Raw genomic sequence first — 18,218 nt, forward strand, 5'->3', positions numbered from 1 at the left:
GCAATTTCATTATAAGTTTTTTTCCTTCTGTTCAAACAGGAAACCCAAAAGGAGTCATGCTCACCCATGGAAACGTGGTAGCTGATTTCTCAGGCTTCCTTAAAGTAACAGATGTAAGTCACCCTCTCCTCTCTGAACCTATGCTCAGGAAATGTTTTCACACCTATCCCCCAGTCGTTTATGGTCTTTTGCTCAGTGATTCATTAGCCTGGTTGCAATGTGTTCATTTTCTCGTCCACACAAATTCTTGAAAATCCAAGTTTCTGTGTCAAAATAGCATCTTTAACTCATTTGACTGTGTCTCTTGTGTGTCCTGCAGAAAGTAATTTTCCCCAACCAAGATGACTGCCTCATTTCCTTCCTGCCACTGGCTCACATGTTTGAGAGACTTATTGAGGTAAATGTGCCGAACTGTCATCTGCAATCACACTAATGGGATAGTAATGAGCTGAAGGATGTTTGTGGGGGAGGAGGAAGGAACTTCCTGTAAGAAGTATGACACTGAAGGTGGGCACTAATTACTGTAGGATTGGAAAAAAGGGAGAAAGAAACCACCCCAACTTTTCCTTCCCTGTCATCAGTTTTGCTTTCCATCTCTACAAAAAAAATTGGCATTCCTGGACTTTATGGGAAGTGAAGGCACGTTACATCATTTCCTAGCCCAGTGAAACACACACACACACACACACACACACACACACACACACACACACACACACACACACACACACGGATGACAATCTTCATTAATATTTGTAAAAGCTTTGATAATCAGTAATCAGGTTAGGTTACTCAAAGACAACATCTGCATGCACATGATTTACTATAAAAGCAGCGGTTCCCTGCAGCCTGCAGGTCACTGATAGTATTTCTCCTTTGCCCTGCAGCTGAGCAGACTTTCAAAATACGTTTCTGTGGAATATTAGGACTGGCAACCACTGTAGGGTATTGCAGTAAGCTTTACAAAGAGCCCACTGTCTCCTGCCTGTGGAAAAAACAGAGTTTCATTTTCATTTTTAGTCACAGTCTTTGTACAGTTACCTTTCTGCCCATCCTTCCACTGGGATGCTTTCTCTGTCTAGAGGTTTGCTTTTCATAGGCACATCTCCCACAAGAAACCCTGGGCATGTTCCTGCCAAGAAATGAGGAGTGTTTTTTAAATTAGGTGTTTATTTACATGTTACTTACAAGAAGCTCTATAGCTTCCTTTATGCTCTCTATGCCATCTCTTTCAGTTACATGCCAGATGTTATTTCAGGCCTTAACTAAAAGCTGACAGCGAAGAGAGCAGTTACAGTGTAGACCTCAGTGAGGTAAAGTGGCAGTAACTTGTGGCCCTTTACTAAGAAGCTCTGAGTGTGTGCTTTTGCTGCTGCTCATTAGTAACTCTGGATTCATCTTCAAGCCTAACAGCAAATATTAAAAGGTGATCAAATCTAAATTAAGTTGGGCAATAAATGTGTAGATTCAACTTAGATCATTTTTGTGTTGCACATGGGTGTGAGCGGTTAGGCTGCATCAGGTTGAACCTGTCTGGTAAGCTGCTGCTAGCAGCACATTTGTAGACAGCGTGAGACTCAGACACAGGAAACCACCTAATCTTCCCAGAGAGCAAATACACCAGATCACAAAATAGAGCTCAAGTTCAACAGTCGCAGACAAACACAAACACACAGCTCTATATCTGATGCTGGCGAAGTCTCAGTCAAAGAGAGAACACAAGGCGGTCCCCGTGTTTTGCATGTCCTTAGATGGTGTTAGAAACCGGAAAGCAGACACTTGTGGTGCCCTTTTTTTTCAGTTTGACAACAAAAAGAGGCGCGCTGAGTTGATAGTCAGTTTGTGGAAGTGTCACAATCTGCATATGATCTAGAAAGAAGCATGCGGTGGTGTAGCCGCATGAGAACAAGAACTGTGAAATGAACTTGAGCATTTAGTAATTCTCTTTCAAACACTTTGTGTATTTCTATGGGACGCAGTTCTGGAACCCAAAAGTAAATCCTCACTGCATAATGAGTCACTTTCTCTGCTGCTAACTATAATTATTAGAGGTAACACAAAGGAGTCATACCTGCACTAATACAGATTGTAGTGTTACATAAAAATAAATCAAGTCGGGTTGTTTAAAGCCACTTGAAACAAAACAAAACAAGGCTGTCCATCATGTCTCCACGCCTCGTCCAGTCTGGACTCATAGTTACTGGAACGATGACATCACACGTGACACTCTCTTCTATTTCACTCACCTTGAACAGCTGCCAGAAAAAAAGATAAAACCCCACTTGGACCAACTATAACTGTAAGATGCTGTGTAAGCACTGACTAATCATAAGTGAGTCATGGGTGCTATTTTTCCCCCCCAATCAACTACTTTTTCATTAATACTTCAGACACATTTATCTGATAAGATCTCTGCAGAGGTGTTGCCTGAACATGCCTTGGAGCCATTTTGCATTTTTTTTATACCCTGTACTGGTGTTTTTACGCAGCTAAATGAAAGTCTTCCACGACTAAAGTCTTTACTACATTATATTTATCATACAACGTGTGTAGACCTTTGTTTGAGCATAGGTTCTGACATAATGAGAGCAAGATCATGTGCATGACAATGTAAAAACACTACCGAAATAAACGTGCAAGCTATGAAGTTCCTCTTTTTGCTAAATGACATTAAATGAGTTGCGACTGTGGGAAAAACAAGCCTTCCGACAAGTATGATGACTGGTGCAGCCAGTATTTCACGTGGGTGCCCCTCAAGGGCCAGTATTTTTTTTTTTTTTTTATCAGAATTTACTCATTAGTGATGCTTCCCTTATCATCTGTATTACAGTTAGGTGAATGAGGTATTAAATGTTATAGAAACCTCCCTTATGAGTGTTTGCCAACATTATTTATTGGTAGTAATGTGACTTTATTTTTTATATTTCATGATTAAAGGCTCCACTTTCAGTGCTGGTATTTTGTCTGCAATGATATCAGAAAGTTAGGAGTGTTCATTGCTCAGTTGTGTTATATATGTCTGTCTGCAGTCTGTGGTGTACTGTCACGGAGGACGGATTGGGTTCTATCAGGGCGACATCCGTCTCCTCCCAGATGACATGAAGGCCCTGCGGCCGACCATTTTCCCCGTGGTGCCTCGACTGCTCAATCGCATGTATGACAAGGTGAGATGAACAGATACCAAGACTGCTTTTGTTTGAAGCTGTTGTTAGTTCTGACTGAAGCAACCTGTCCATTCCACTTAGAATTACAAAAGATGTTTGGTCCTGTAACAGGAAAACAAGCACCTAAACTGGCAAATGTTACAGTTTAAATGTGAATGTAGTTTGCTCTAACTCTCCAGCATATACCATTAAATCAAGTCTGCTCAACCCTAGAACCTCTAAATTTCAAAGAGAGCCATTAGGGGGTAATAATGTGAATGGTGGCTATTTGTTGGTATTTCTTGCTAGCAGATAATTTTGCTAATTATCTACATAAATAGCTGGACATGTTTTAACCGCTATATCAGCTGAGACAGGGCTGTCGTCAACTAAGAAATGTGTGTTTTCGCTTTGTTACCAGATTTTCAGCCAGGCAAACACCCCGTTAAAGCATTGGTTGCTCAACTTTGCTGCCAAGAGAAAAGGTGCTGAAGTCAGCAGCGGGATCATTCGCAGTGACAGCGTCTGGGACAAAATCTTCTTCAGTAAGATTCAGGTAAACGGTGTTTCCAGCACCTAAGCCCTGCGCTACTATGGACAGACTCTACAGCTGTTCTTATAGCCATGCTACATCATATTATATATGCTACGCGTGGTTGTGAAAAAATGAATTATGATCCATTTTGATATCAAAGTTACATTTATACATATGTTCCTGTGTGTTTTTAAAGAGAAACAAAAACAGTTGCATAACTATCATAAACAAGTAGGTTAACAGGACAAGTAGCAGGGAAGGACGTTTACATCCAGACGTACTTCATTGTTGCGTTTAAGCCTCTTGGTATTTGTGCTAGTTATGCAACTTACCTTGAATGTCAGTCATTCCCCTTATTGTTACTACTTATTTTAACCATCCTTGATTAAAATCTCTTAAAATCTGAACTAATCTGCTTCTTCAGGACTGTGTTGGTGAGATTGTGTTTGCATTTTATTAGCCATGCACTCAATGAAACAGTCTTTGTCCTACCAAGTCACTAGTGATTTAATCTCAGTTTATTGAGGTGTGTAAGTAACACTCCTGTGAATTTAAAAGTAAAAAGTCCGAAGTGGCACATGTGAGTAAGGCTAACTTTGCACAATGTCCCGAATTCTTGTCCTCGCATTGTTCGCACGTCATGTGTGAAGGTCAGAATGTGACAACATCCGGACTGGTGCCGTGAAGCTTTGTGGTTTATTTTTAAAACAGAAAATAATGAGCCTTCTGTATTTACAATGTGTTTCTGCAGGCTAGCTTGGGAGGAAGGCTGAGGATGATTATAACAGGAGCAGCTCCTACCTCACCCACTGTCCTGGGATTTCTCAGAGCAGCTCTAGGATGTCAGGTCAGACCCATTAAGTGTGCCCTTATTTCTCTAACAAGCCCCTGTGATATGAGAATAGGTCTAAACCCTTAACCCTAACCATAACTTTACAACTGTCAAGTTTTTTGCTGTCAGTAATTTTACAGATTTTGATTCACAAGCTAACATCTACATTTGCTTCAACATCACATGTTTCTGCGTGCAGGTGTATGAGGCATATGGCCAGACAGAGTGCACAGCTGGCTGCACCTTCACCACACCTGGAGACTGGACCCAAGGTAGGCGACAGTGATTGTGCAAGCATGTAGAAGACAGATCACAAGACAGATGTATCCTTATCTGTCTTTGAAGCACTGAACCTGTTTACGTGACTCAGTTCAAAGGTTTTAAAGTGTTAAAAATGGGTTATGATTTTAAGGAATGACCAACAACCATAAACCTAAATAGATCCCTAATTACAAGTCTTTCACAACTACTTGGCACTGTTAAAAAGCTTAAAACTTTGTGAGTGAGCATGCAGTTTTGAGCTGATGTGATGGCATAGACCCTCAAGGAGTATCTGTTTTGCACCCAGGTGGAAAAAAAGCATAGGCTGAGAGTGTGTGGCAGGCTGAGGAAGAAACGACTAAGGAGAGTACTGTTAGAAAAAAAAACAAGTCTGGAATTGTGAGCAAGACAGGAAGGAAATAGCTGTTAGGTCATATTGCAATAGTTAACACTGCAAGTTTAGGTGATTTCCAACAACAACAAGCTCAAATAAAAGACCAATATCTGCTATAAAGACCCGTTTTTACCCTCCAGATTGGGTGTATTGTGGCTGTGTTATTTTCAGCAGCCAGGCATTGCAGGTAATTTCCAAGTAACCTCTATGCATTCATATATGCGTGAAACTCTGTTCTGATTGGCTGTCTAAGTCAGTATAATGTGGAGCTTTCTCTGAGAGAGAAATATATTTGCTGCACGCAGTTAAGAGACAGTTGAAGCGAAACAAAGTGCTGATTTTCATTTTAATTACTCATTTTCCTTTCCTAGTTCAAAAGTGATTGGAAAGTTTTTCATACATATAAAAAAATATATACACTGTTCCCTTTTAACAGTGCAACACAAATGCAGAACAACAAGAAGACTGTAAAAACAACAAAAGTGACAAGTTAACAATAGAAAAAGAAGGCAGAAAAAAAGAACATGTGCATGAATGCATGAAGCCATGGGCAGGTGTTATGCAGGGGTGCGCGTCTGGATCGGTGGGTGGGTTTGCTAACAAACATAAAGGGTAACACAAAAGTCAAAGAAAAAATTAAAGACTAATATTATTTAAAATGATGTTAAAAACTACTAAAATAAATCTAAATTATACTAAATTTAAAATGTTATTACAGCTAAAGAACTGAACATGAAGCACAGAAAAATAGGCTGATATTATTATTATTATTATTACATTATGTTAAAGTAATCAACTCAAAACCTCCTTTTTGAAAAGTAAAAGCTTTCCCTGTGTTTATGGCCACATATTTTTTGAATTGATTGTATTGCATAAACGAAGGTCTGAAGCAAACAAATGTGCTCTAAGTGTCAACCTATTGTGAGACAGTGTGAGACAGAGCTTCATAATACAGTCAAGCATCACCACCTGCTGTTCACTTCTGATAATTCACAGATATCTGTAACGCTGTCCCAAATGATGACGACTAGTTTTCCTTTAGATTTAATTAGTTAGTAAAAATATCGTTAATTAAACCACTTTTCCTCCTCACATAGAATTGATGCTCAGTGTTGAGCATTTTATCAATTTGTAGTCCTCCTTTTTGTTCAACAGTGGAAAGTGAGGAAGGAAATCGAGTTGTTGTGTTTCTAATGTTTCTTCTTGTACTGACCAACAGGCCACGTTGGGGCTCCGCTGCCATGCAACCTCATTAAACTGGTGGATGTACCTGAGAAGAACTACTTCGCCTCCAAGGGAGAGGGAGAGGTAAGCAAAGCGATTTCAACAGAAACACAAGATGCACTTAGAGAGCACAAACCTAAATTAAAAGCAGCATTTACTTTCAAGGAAATAGTATTGTATTTTTGATATATTCACTTTCTCTTCTTTGTTCTTTTTAAACGTACTTTAAGACGTTTGTAGTGCAATAAAAATCACACGGGGGGGAGGGGGGGTGACAGAAGCTTACTTTGACTACACAACCATTATATAGTAGGTGATAATGGATAGTAGGTACTGATTTGTAAATAACTGAAGATAAACAGCATGAGCTTATTATTAGTTATTATAAAATTATACTATAGTTTATTATAACTAACTAGGCAGCTCATTCACTTTCTCTTCACAACACTTTATTTAAAGATAGAAAACACATTTTGGGGTCAGCTTGAAAGAAAGATAGATGTGAAATGTAAAGGTAAGGCCTAAGGTCCAATGACTTAATGTTTGGATGCAAATGCAATATAATCTAATATCTAGAATCCCCATGCACCAGTATCATTTCCTAAATTTTGTCAAAACAAACAAAAGCAGTAGAATTTTAAGAACTGTTTAATGATTTAATCAATTTTATAAAAGTTTGACCTTAACTGACCTTGAAGAAGTTGCCAGAGGTCCAAAGAAACGTGATATTTGGAATCCCCATATTTTGCTTCCTATATGCCTATATGTTGTCAAAAAAAAAAACAATAGCATTTAGAAACATAGCTTTAAATAGCTCTATTATCACTATTATCATTTTGGCTTGTAGATCAATCTACTGGCCTTGAAGGAGAGGTCAGAGGTCAAATGTGACATGATATTTTAAATATTTATATAGCACTTTCTATCTGTTGACAATACACCCCATACTTATAAGAGTCATAGTTTTAAGTTATAAGGCTTTTTGTCCATTTTCAACCAATAAATTATTAATTTGACCTTCATGACCTTGGCGCATGTAAGGCACATTTCAGTGGCTTGTTAACAAGACGCCACTCTACACCTCTACAACGTTTTACGAGAATTCATCGAAAACTTGTTTATAGACAGAATGACACGTATGCATGCAAATGCAACCAAAAACGTAACCACTTTTGTGGTAGAAATAAGTAACATACGTGCATATGTAAGGATGTGTGTAGGTCTGTAGGTGTGTTTTCACTGTATGCCAGAGAGTTGTTTTTACAGCTTTGACGTGAGCATTTTGAAATGTCAGGAAATGAGGGCAGATGTGAAGTGTGTTATAAAGATCAGAATTGAAAACTGATTACCAGCATACCAGCATATAGGGGTTGACACAGAGGACAAATACAGTAAAGGGAAAAAGAAAGTACACATTTCTAAAGTTTTACATGTCTGCATATAACCTCGCCAGGTTCTGAAATTAGGTAACTGCACCTCAGATGGAGAACCACACATGACTTATTACACTGTTTACACTTAATTTTGGAATCTGATAAGAACCGGATATTTTTTTTATTATGTCCTGATATGTAAAATGTTAGAAAGATGTACTTTTTTTCATGTGACTGTACATGTTTATAGGAAGGGTAATGTATACAATTTTCGGACTTTATAAACAACGTTGCATGTGTTTGTAGAGGACATGTGCTTAACCTCTAACCCTGACCCTGTTTGACTTTTCTAATCTGTCAACCAGATTTGTGTAAAAGGACCAAACGTGTTTAAAGGCTACCTCAAAGACCCAGAGAGAACAGCGGAGACACTGGATGCCGATGGCTGGCTCCATACGGGAGATATTGGGAAATGGCTACCTGTACGTATACGCAGCTTACATTTGAGACTAGTCATGGATTTTGAAAAATCCCTTGTGTTTATATGAGAACAATCCATAATATTTTGTTTAAAATGATATTTCTCGTTTTCCGTAGAATGGCACGCTGAAGATCGTTGACAGGAAAAAGCACATTTTCAAGCTGGCGCAGGGTGAGTACATCTCCCCTGAGAAGATCGAGAACATCTACATTAGGAGCGAACCTGTGGCACAGCTTTATGTTCATGGAGATAGTCTGCAGGTAAGGACATTTAATCATTTACAGGAAGTGCAATGTGAAGTAGAACTCCTGCTCAAATTTATGTGTTCCAAGGCCTGGTAGTCATCTTTGGCTCCTAAGAGCCTGCAAGTACATCTGGGCTATGTGTTGCTTAGTGTTGATTTTCTATTTTGATCACTATCCAATACACCTTGTTTTTTTTCTCAGTCCTGTTTGGTAGGAATAGTTGTTCCTGACCCTGAAACCATGCCTGAATGGGCCAAGAAGAAAGGTATCTTGGGCACCTACGAGGACCTATGTAAAAACACTGTAAGTGGCATATGGTTGTAACACTTATAGTTAATATTATTAAAACCTACTGGAAGTTATTTAGAAATGTAACAAAGCTCCCTCTCTCCTTTGTTTAACAGGAGTTAAAGAAGGGAATCCTTGAAGATTTGGTGCGTCTTGGAAAAGCCAGTGGCCTCCATTCTTTCGAGCAGGTAAGTAGGAACTTAACTGTTTGTAAGTGTATTTTTTCTTGATACCTTAAGACATGTAAGATAACATTTTACAGTATCTCCATAAACAGTATGTGCCTGAAGTAACATCTTTTAGATTAGATTTTAATGTCTTTAAGTAATCTAGTTATTCACAAATCCCTCCAAGCAATACCACAATATCTAAATTAATGAAATACTGCAGATACAGCTATGGTAATAAAATATATATGTTTTAAAATAATAATTAAAATATTAATGTTTTAAATTATTTCAAAGGAGATTAAGCCAAGTGAAACAAGAATGCTACTGGCATAAATTCTTGTGCTGTTTGATAAGTTATATGCTACATTTATATACTATCAGGGATTGGTCTTGTGATTCCTGCAAGAGTATTGGCTAACAATGCATTTGTGGCTATAAGATGAAGTAAACTTAAGAGCAGTATTTATCTCATTCACCATCATGTTTTTTTCTTTTGTTTTATTCTTCTAAAGGTGAAGAACATCTACATTCACAATGAGATGTTCTCCATTCAAAATGGCCTGCTGACTCCGACGCTAAAGGCTAAAAGACCGGAGCTGAAAGAGTTTTTTAAGGCGAAGATTGATGAGCTCTACAACAGCATCTCTATGTGAAGGCTGGCGGACCTGAGTTTTCTTAAAGCAATCAAACAACAACAACAGACGCTTTGTCCAGCGACCTGCAGTGGGACAAAGATGTGTCACCTGACGCTTAACGTGCTTTCGGAAAGCAAAGCAAAACTGGCCCAACGGTAGATGATTAAAAATGCCTAGATAAAAACAAATTAAAGAAATCAATAAAGCGAAATACAATGCACATTGTCATATGTATTTCCTTTTTATGTACGCATTCACTGTTTCATAATTAATTGAAAACATATTTTAAATCGACACTTAAAAATTTTAGTCCATAAAAAGGAACGTATTTCTTTTTTCGTGTGACATGAATTTCCGTCACAAAACAAAAACAATTTCAGGGTTAGCCAGCAGAGGGCAGCATGGAGTTACCCATAATGAATGTAAAGAATGGTTACTGGGATTTTATAAGGGGGTGAAAGGAAACTTGTTCTTACTACAAATGAAGACGCATCATAAATGCCAAAACTCTCCAATTATTTAGGGTGGAATGACTCAACCGTTTTAGGGGTATGGCAATGTGTTGACTTTATTAGCTAGCATTAGCTGTAGGGATACTGCTACTTACTGTGAATTAAGTTCAATTAATCAGCTGTCAGTTTATTAGGGGACAGGTTAAAAAGCTGGGGGAGAACGTCTTGGCACAATTCACGTGATGTGCTGATAGCTGATTTCTGTATGCATACAGTAAACAATGATTTAAAGGAGGACAACAAGCTAATGCTAGCAGATTCCCACATGGTAGGTAGAGTCTTATTAGTACATCACTAATACAAATATCAACTGATTAAATTCAAAACCAATGTCTCAGTCAGTTTGACTCACGCCTATTAATTTTAATGTCAGATGGAAAATCATGTCACCGAAAAACTTTCCATTATGTTATTTTAGAGTTTAGTTTTTAACATTGGCTTTTCTCACATGATTCACACTGTCAGTGAATACAAAAAAAGATAATAATGTCCACGAAATGGTGTGTATTGTACGATGTATTTTTGTTTTCTTTGTTTTAATTGAGGCATTTAAAATCATCCATACATTGCTACCTGCTATTGACCCAAAAACAAATACACCCACTCCCCAGCATCAGAAACTCAGCATCATCATTCCCACTTCCTCAGCTCTTCTTTCCTCTTTAAATCTACCAGCCAAACAAAACTCATCTGTTTTACAAGAGTAACACAGTCATACGACAGCAAGTGTGATGTTTTAGTGTATAGTGTAGCTCCAGGAGATGTCAAAATGTACATTAATGCTGACACCTTGTAGAATTGTAATGGATTTCATCCCCAGTGGAAAAAGTTAGATTTTCTTTCAATAAAAAAACGGCGCTAGTAAGGTGGCTGATACACCACCCCGAACAGATACAAGAATTAAAGTTGGGTATAACCCAAATATGGTGCAATTAGATGAAATTACACCCTTCTGTTTGAAAGCAGATTTACAATAATAAGGTTCAGAGAGAGAGCAGCTGCCTTTCAAATCATCGCTGTCCACACTGTCCCATGTAAAGCATCTCATTGTCTGAGCCACACCCAAATTACACTTTGTGTCATGTATCCGCGCACTCATTCATTATGTCAGTTCAACATGGCTGCAGTCAGAGGTTTAGCATGCATGCTCCTTGTTTATGTAAGGACCGGCGATCTGTAACGGTCATCGAGGTTCAGACTTCTTTCTCACTCATCTTTGCACAAAGAGAATGTCAGGTAAAAGAAAACAAAATATCTAATGCAACACCAGGCCTTGGGGCAATGCATGCAATTTGCCCTGTAATGCTGGGACCATTGGCATTTAACGAGAAAAAAGACAAGCATTTCTTTATGGTCATTAGGAGCCGGTTGTATCTAGCTGCTGACAGCCACAGCTGCAGGTACAGGGCTGTTTCACTTAGAAGAGCCAATGATGAATTCCGCTAGAACAAACATCAACTTTTAAACAAACGATACCATGTTTTTTAAAAAGGTTTACACGTAGAAGTAATGTATTCGCTTTTTAAGTTGATTACCGTCCCAAAGCATAAACAATGCGGATGTACATAAATGAAGACAGCTAGATGTAAGCATATTTATTGAATCAATGGTTTGAATGATTTTTTTTTCTCTCTTATTGCGTGTAGTGAGATGAACTGTACTTATTTATTTATCTATTCTGCTGTAAAAATGGAATAAGCACCATATCCTGTAATGATCAAGTGCAGCAATCGGGATGAGGGAGGTTGGGGATTAGGACAAGGGCAGTGAAATAAAAAATGTTCTGGAATGATTTTCAACTAGTGTCTTGGTCCTTTTTTAATGATGTTGAATGCAATTTTTTATGTCAGGATGGTAACATGAAAAAAGACTGAACTATCCTCCAGATTAGCAGTGATGAGAGGAACTCATAAAGGACAGTACCAACCACAGTATCAAAATACTCCATTACGTAAAGGAATAGGAGTATTTTAAGCTTAATGCACTTCACAAATCTATTTACACTCATATCAAAATATTATTTTATTTTCTAAAAGGTAAGTAATATTGTTTTTAGATGCAAGAAAGACTGTGTTCCTTTGGCCCTTTGTCACACAATCAATCTTAATATGTGATGAGAACGGCTCTTAAAGAACAGTTGAAAGGAAAGCTGGGAGAGAGCAGGGGGGAAATGCATCAACCCAATGAGCTAAACTAGCACCCGGAATAGTGGTCAAAATGGTTAAAATATCTTGCCAAAGTTCAAACTCAACATCACAATGAGGACGAAAGGTAATTTAAATGACTTTGAACACGGCATGGTTATTGGTGCCAGGTCTAAGAATGTCAGAAACTGTTCCCTTACTGGGGTTTTCCCACAGAACCGTCTCTAGGGCCTACAGAGACTGGCCTGAAAAACAGAAAATATCCTGCGAGCAGCAGTTATCTGGGAAAATGACTTGTTGATGCCAGAGGTCAGAAGAGAATGGTGAAATTGCTTTGAGCTGATAGAAAGGCAACAGCAACTCAAATAACCACTCACTACAACCAAGGTATGCAGAAGATCATCTCTGAATGTGCAACACACCAAACCTTGATCCAAATTGCTACAATAGCAGAGGACCACAACTGTTGTCACTCTTGTCAGCTAAGAACAGAAAACAGAGGCTAAGATTTGCACAGGCTCACCAAAACTTGAACAATAGTAGATGCATGTATGCATCCTGCCTCTGCTGGTGTAATATTAGGGACATTTTCTAAGCACATGTGAGCTCCTTAGTACCATAATTTAAATGCCACAGCATACAGCAGAATTGCTGACAATGTCTATCCCTTTATGACCAGTGTACCGGTCTTCTGGTGGCTCTTTGCAGCAACACGCTACAGTATGTCACAAACCTTTAATCACCTCATGTTTCTTACTGTACTCATATACTTTCCAGCACCTTGCTAAATTTATACCACCAAGAATTAAGGCAATTCTTAAGGCAAAAGAAGAAGCTTAGGGGGCTTTACCTAATGAAGTCTATCAATGCTATGTTAAGCTAGGCTGAGTTCTTTGTGTCCATTTCTGCAAACGAACTTTAAAACTGACCCAGTTTTACTATGGCAGGGCAGTGATTTCACTTTTATCGCATCTGTCAAGGCATGGCAAGCATGAAGGTTGACATAAACGCTTACCAAATCTTTCCAGAGTTTCTAAATAGCATGCAAATGCGAATAAATCGCTTCAGTCGTGCGTTAAAAGTGGTGATTAGCAGCTGATCACATATTCTGCAGGTGTGCTTCGTTGCTAAGTAACGCACAGAATGGTCAGGGGACGATAAAGGCAGAACTTGAAGCATTAGATTAAAGACACTCTCTCCTAATTATATTTTTTACTAGTACCATTAGCTGAAGCAGTTTTATAGTGTAGCAGTTCACTGAATGGCAAGTGATTTGGTCTTTAAGTCAGTTTAATTGGAAATGGATCGATACAAGCGCCAGATTAGACTCCGTTGTGACAGTGGATTACCTATCAAACGAGATACACCCGTGAAACCAGCGCTGACCAGACGAGACCGTAAGAAAAACACTGTAATACACATTTTAACGCAGTCTACATTAAAACGTTAAACTTCAGGTGGCTTACTTGTTTATTTAAAAGTTAAAGGTTTAATCTTGGTCTGAGCCTAGTTCTCATTGTGAGGGCAAAAAGGTGTTGGGAAATATATTATGAACACCTTCATGTTTCTTATCTCAGGTTTTAACTGCTTTTCTAAATCTGTTAAATCTACTTAGTGTAAACCTAAGAGGAGATCTAATATATCTATTGATTGTACACTTTTTAAAAAAGTGTAAATAAAGGCAAAGCCATTTTCTGTTCTCATTAAATTGTTCTCTGCATCCATGCTTTCAAACTTTAAGAGCACAGGAAACTTCTATTCCGCAAGCATTATGAAGCTTTTCCAGAAGAACCTGAGAGGGAAGTCACGAATGACTCCACTGTCAAACCAAAGAGCCCAGTATCTGTAAGTGTGCCCAGATGTTTTGTATTCATGTAAGATTAACAGTCACTGATATCCAATATTTACTAGTTCACAATTATGGGTGACGAGAAGAAAATATGAAGGAATCTACGTGGAGGAAAAAAAACAAGTGAATGTTGATGCTGAAGCCACAAAGAGTCCCCCAATAAACTGGCAAGAAGTTAAAGTGACATGTGCATTTTGTTCTATAGAACACATACATCAGATCATGTGAGAAAAGAGTGAAGAGCAATTATTCCGAAAATGAGGAAATTAGTGTTTGGTTGACGATTTATTTGTTGTAACAGCGCTTCTTGGCGATAAGTCTTATACTCTATTTCCCCTTAAAGGTGCATTGAGGAGCCGAGTATGTGGGTGAACAACCTGCCAAATTTCTCTGCCAGTGCCAGACGGATATATTGCCCTGAAGAATTATTACAACAAAAAAATCCACAACCAAAGACAAATTTGACTGAAGAGTTTAAGTATAAAAAAGCATTAGAATCAGATGCTATAACCTTCAGTCACCAGATTCGTTTTATTTCCTCCCCTTTCTATGCTTATTCTTTTCACACAGGCCAACACTGTACACCATAAATCTACTTTTAGCTTAAGCACTCCTGCATTTACTGAAACTACCAGACACAAAGCAACCTTACCTGCCATTCAGGTGACTGTAGTAGAGGCTCATGAAGGTGATGAAATGTCGGGTAAAGAAGACGAGCAAAGCTTGGCAGTGACGCCAGAAAGCTTCACATTATCTAGCATGGAGACTGCCACAACTTTCAGCTCTGGTGACACAGAGGATGAGGACTTTTTGGACTCTGCAACTTCTAACAATCTTCCCTCTCCAGAGATCTTCAGAAGAGAAAACAAGGGTGTGTCTGAGTGCATTTGTATGTGTACATTTTTGTATGTCCACAGCCACACTTGGTCTCTCACTTTTATTTTTGTCTTGATAGTGGAAACCTTCAATTTTTCCATTGAGGAAGACCTGCTGGATCTCCATCGTCACATAAAAAACTCCACTTTGTTGGATGTCAGCCATGCTGAGAGCATACACATGCATCATCCCCCTAACCTTTCTACCATCCTGGGTAATACTGGGAAAAAATCTCAGGCACACTTTAATTTTCTCTCTTTTTTTCAGTTCAATAAATTCCACTTAATTGAACAAAGGTATTAAGAGTATAACTTTATTCATACTCAGTCATGTTTGGTACGTCTTTTTTTTGCAAGCTCCTTAGACTCCATCTGATAATTACATTTAAAATGTTTCTCTTTTAGAAGTAGCAAATGAACAAAAAAAGGAACAGTAACTTTGTTTTTATAGCATATTTTAATGTTCTTAGAAAAAATGCCAAGTATGCTTTAATTAAATGCAGTCTTATTTACATGCATACCCAAACCATACCTGTGTGTCTGAAAAGGAGTAACTCTGTCTGCAGATGCCTCCACTATTCTTGCTGAAAAGACCTGTGAGATCAGGTAAGTCTTCTCAGTTGAATCTCAAAGCATTTAGTACTTGTGGCTCACGCAATTTAACTGCTTCATTCCTTATTATTTCTTTATCAAGCAACAACAGAGAAGCCGGATCTGCTGCTAAAGTACAAAATGACTCGTTGAAATCAGGTAAAGGCTCTCATTTCATAAGAAACATATCTTCCTTAAGTATTATTCAGAGCATGACTATTATTGCAAACTACGCTTGCCGACCACTTTATTAGGAACGCTTGTTCAATTCCTCACTAAAGCAAATGTATAATCAACCAATCACATAGCATCAACTATGTGCATTTAGGCACTAAGATATGATCATGAAGACCTGCCGAAGTTCAAACTGAGCATCAGAATGGAGAAGAAAGGTAACTTTGAAAGTAGCTTGGTTGTTGGTGCCAAACAGGCTGGTCTGAGTATTTTATAAATTGCTGATCTACTGGGATTTTTCTACTGGGTTTTACAGGAAATTGTCAAAAACAAAGAGGGAATATCGAGTGAGCAGCAGTTCTCTTGGAGAAAATGCTTTGATGCCAGAGGTCAGAGAAAAATGGCCTGACTGCTTTGAACTGATGGGAAGGCAACAGTAAACAAATATTTAGAGCATTGCAACCAAGAGGATCTCTGAATGCAGGGCTCACCAACACTGAGTAAGAGAAGACTGGAGCAATGTTGCCTGGTCTGATGAGCCTCGAGTTTTTCTGCACAGTATTCACAGGCTACAATCAGATTTTGGTGTTAACAAAATAAAAGCATGGATCGACCATGCCTTTTTAGCAGCAGTTCATGCTGCTGGTGGTGGGGGTGGTGTAATGGCATGGAGAATATTTTTCTGGCACATGTGGGCCCCTTAGTACCAAGTGAGTATCATTTAAATACCTGATTTCAGTCTGATAGAGCACCTATGGAATTTGGTGAAACAGGAAATCCACATTATTCATATGCAGCCAACAAATCTGCAGCAACTGTGTGATGCTATCATGTCAATATAGGCCAAATTCTTTGACGAATGTTTCCAGCACCTTATTGAAGTCAAGGAATTTGGGCAGTTCTGGAACCAAAAAGGTGCCCACAACTGTACTAGCAAGGTGTACCTAATGAAGTGCCTGGCAAGTGCATATATTTCATATGTATTTTAAAATCAACTCCACACACAGAAAATAAATAGATATTGTATAATTATTACGACTACTTTTGTGGTTTCTGTCCTAAATTTGCAGACAAAACCTTTAAGAGGAAAACCCCACCAAGAGTAAGAAGTCATCTGCCCATTTATTTACATCTGTTTAAATTTGATATGATGTAGCTCATTTTTATTTTGTTAGAAACAAAAGTAAGAGGGATCACAGCCATGATCAAAATGACTTTTATTCCACAGCTCAGCTACAGAAGACCCATCTTGTGTAAGAAGAAGGTTTCATTCAAAAGTCCTGTAATTGCTGAGACCTTTGATGGAAAATGCATACTAGCCTCAAAGTTAATGACTCCCAGTCTCAACAAGCCATTGCAAATGTCCAGCCCACCTGAGGAGTTGAAGCCTGATGCAGAGATCAGCTCGGAAGAAGAAACATTAGCTCTGACCATGTTGCTAAAAAGGTCTGTCAAAACTAGTCATAAGAAACCCAAGCTCTTTGACTTTGCCACCGACAAGGAGAGAGATACTCTCTTTCAGGTCATGAGAGAAAGATGTGTGAAACTCAGAAGTGTTACTTTATTTCCTTTCACAGCTGTTTAGTGCACCGAACCATCTTTCCTGCCACATTTGAAGCTAGAATAAGAAAACAGAAAACTGTGGCTTTACCCCCTCATCTGGATTAGATTAGTCTAATTGTAGAAAGTCCTATATGAAAATGGTCTGTAACTACTTAAAAGAAGGAGAGAAGAATCTATGGAACAAACTTAAAATAACATTTAAGAACTAATTAAAGAGACATGCTAGACTGGCGTTTATGTTCATATGAAAAAAGTGTGATGTGAAATGACCACTAGATGGCACATATGTATTTACCTTTAAAAACCATTGTCTGTCTTGTCCATACAGTGAGCTTTTCCACCTTTAAATATGATATATGTGTGTCTATATATGTGTGTTTTTTTGCTTGTTGTGCTTGTCCATATTTGCATTTATTCTCGTGACACGTGTTACTATAGACTTTCTAAATGAAGAATGATTTAAAAGCAAAGTTTAAATGTATAAGATATGTATTTTAAGTATACTCCATCTATATTTATGTATATTTGTCTTTGTCCTCAAAATCTGCATATGTATTTGATTTAGAAAGTGTCTAAAGCAAATAAAAATACATTAAAATGCCTCTTGTGGCGATCCCTCCGTTCTGTGTTTGATGCGTTTCTTACACTTAATTATTTTCTCAACTGTGTCTTTCAATAATATCTGAAGTGTGTGTGTGTGTGTGTGTGTGTGTCAAGCCGTTCAGCAGTCGCACTTAGATAATTTTTTAGTGTGAATAAATTTCATGCTGTCACGATCCCCGACAAAACATCAACACAGCGAATCCACTCACCACGTGGTACTTATACCAAAAATATCAGCCAATCGGGTTATTTGTTGTAGCAGCATTGGCGCCCGGTGAGCCAATCAGAATAATGTAGTGGGTTACCAAGCTGTTCCTGTGACTAAT

General features: G+C 38.3%; 2 protein-coding genes across 8 annotated transcripts in view; both read left to right on the plus strand.

Moving 5' to 3' along the window:
* Positions 1 to 11,892, plus strand: part of acsl6 (acyl-CoA synthetase long chain family member 6) — a 39,013-nt gene extending 27,121 nt beyond the window's left edge. For all 3 annotated transcript variants that reach the window (XM_023153123.3, XM_004561745.4, XM_012922046.3), the window contains exons 10-21: positions 40 to 113; positions 320 to 397; positions 3,030 to 3,164; positions 3,565 to 3,699; positions 4,430 to 4,525; positions 4,710 to 4,782; positions 6,385 to 6,473; positions 8,128 to 8,244; positions 8,360 to 8,503; positions 8,690 to 8,791; positions 8,893 to 8,964; positions 9,459 to 11,892. In XM_023153123.3, coding sequence (XP_023008891.3) covers positions 40 to 113; positions 320 to 397; positions 3,030 to 3,164; positions 3,565 to 3,699; positions 4,430 to 4,525; positions 4,710 to 4,782; positions 6,385 to 6,473; positions 8,128 to 8,244; positions 8,360 to 8,503; positions 8,690 to 8,791; positions 8,893 to 8,964; positions 9,459 to 9,599 — 1,256 coding nt within the window. In that variant the 3' untranslated portion in view covers positions 9,600 to 11,892. The remainder of the gene's footprint in view (positions 1 to 39; positions 114 to 319; positions 398 to 3,029; positions 3,165 to 3,564; positions 3,700 to 4,429; positions 4,526 to 4,709; positions 4,783 to 6,384; positions 6,474 to 8,127; positions 8,245 to 8,359; positions 8,504 to 8,689; positions 8,792 to 8,892; positions 8,965 to 9,458) is intronic.
* A 1,423-nt stretch (positions 11,893 to 13,315) lies between these two features.
* LOC101466367 (uncharacterized) lies at positions 13,316 to 17,890 on the plus strand. 5 transcript variants are annotated; one of them, XM_004561748.2, is made up of 9 exons: positions 13,319 to 13,634; positions 13,979 to 14,082; positions 14,657 to 14,957; positions 15,042 to 15,176; positions 15,510 to 15,567; positions 15,656 to 15,711; positions 16,797 to 16,828; positions 16,955 to 17,172; positions 17,304 to 17,890. In XM_004561748.2, the coding sequence occupies exons 1-9, from the start codon at positions 13,538 to 13,540 to the stop codon at positions 17,392 to 17,394; spliced, it is 1,092 nt and encodes a 363-aa protein (XP_004561805.2). In that variant the 5' UTR covers positions 13,319 to 13,537; the 3' UTR covers positions 17,395 to 17,890. The 5 variants fall into 5 exon arrangements, with proteins under 5 accessions (XP_076745466.1, XP_004561805.2, XP_004561803.2 ...); XM_076889351.1 differs by having other exon boundaries at positions 13,316 to 13,634; positions 14,750 to 14,957; positions 16,955 to 17,890; XM_004561746.4 differs by having other exon boundaries at positions 13,321 to 13,634; positions 16,955 to 17,890.
* The last annotated feature ends 328 nt before the right edge of the window (positions 17,891 to 18,218 follow it).

This window comes from Maylandia zebra, linkage group LG10 (assembly GCF_041146795.1).
Source record: "Maylandia zebra isolate NMK-2024a linkage group LG10, Mzebra_GT3a, whole genome shotgun sequence".
In the NCBI taxonomy this organism is placed as follows: domain Eukaryota; kingdom Metazoa; phylum Chordata; class Actinopteri; order Cichliformes; family Cichlidae; genus Maylandia; species Maylandia zebra.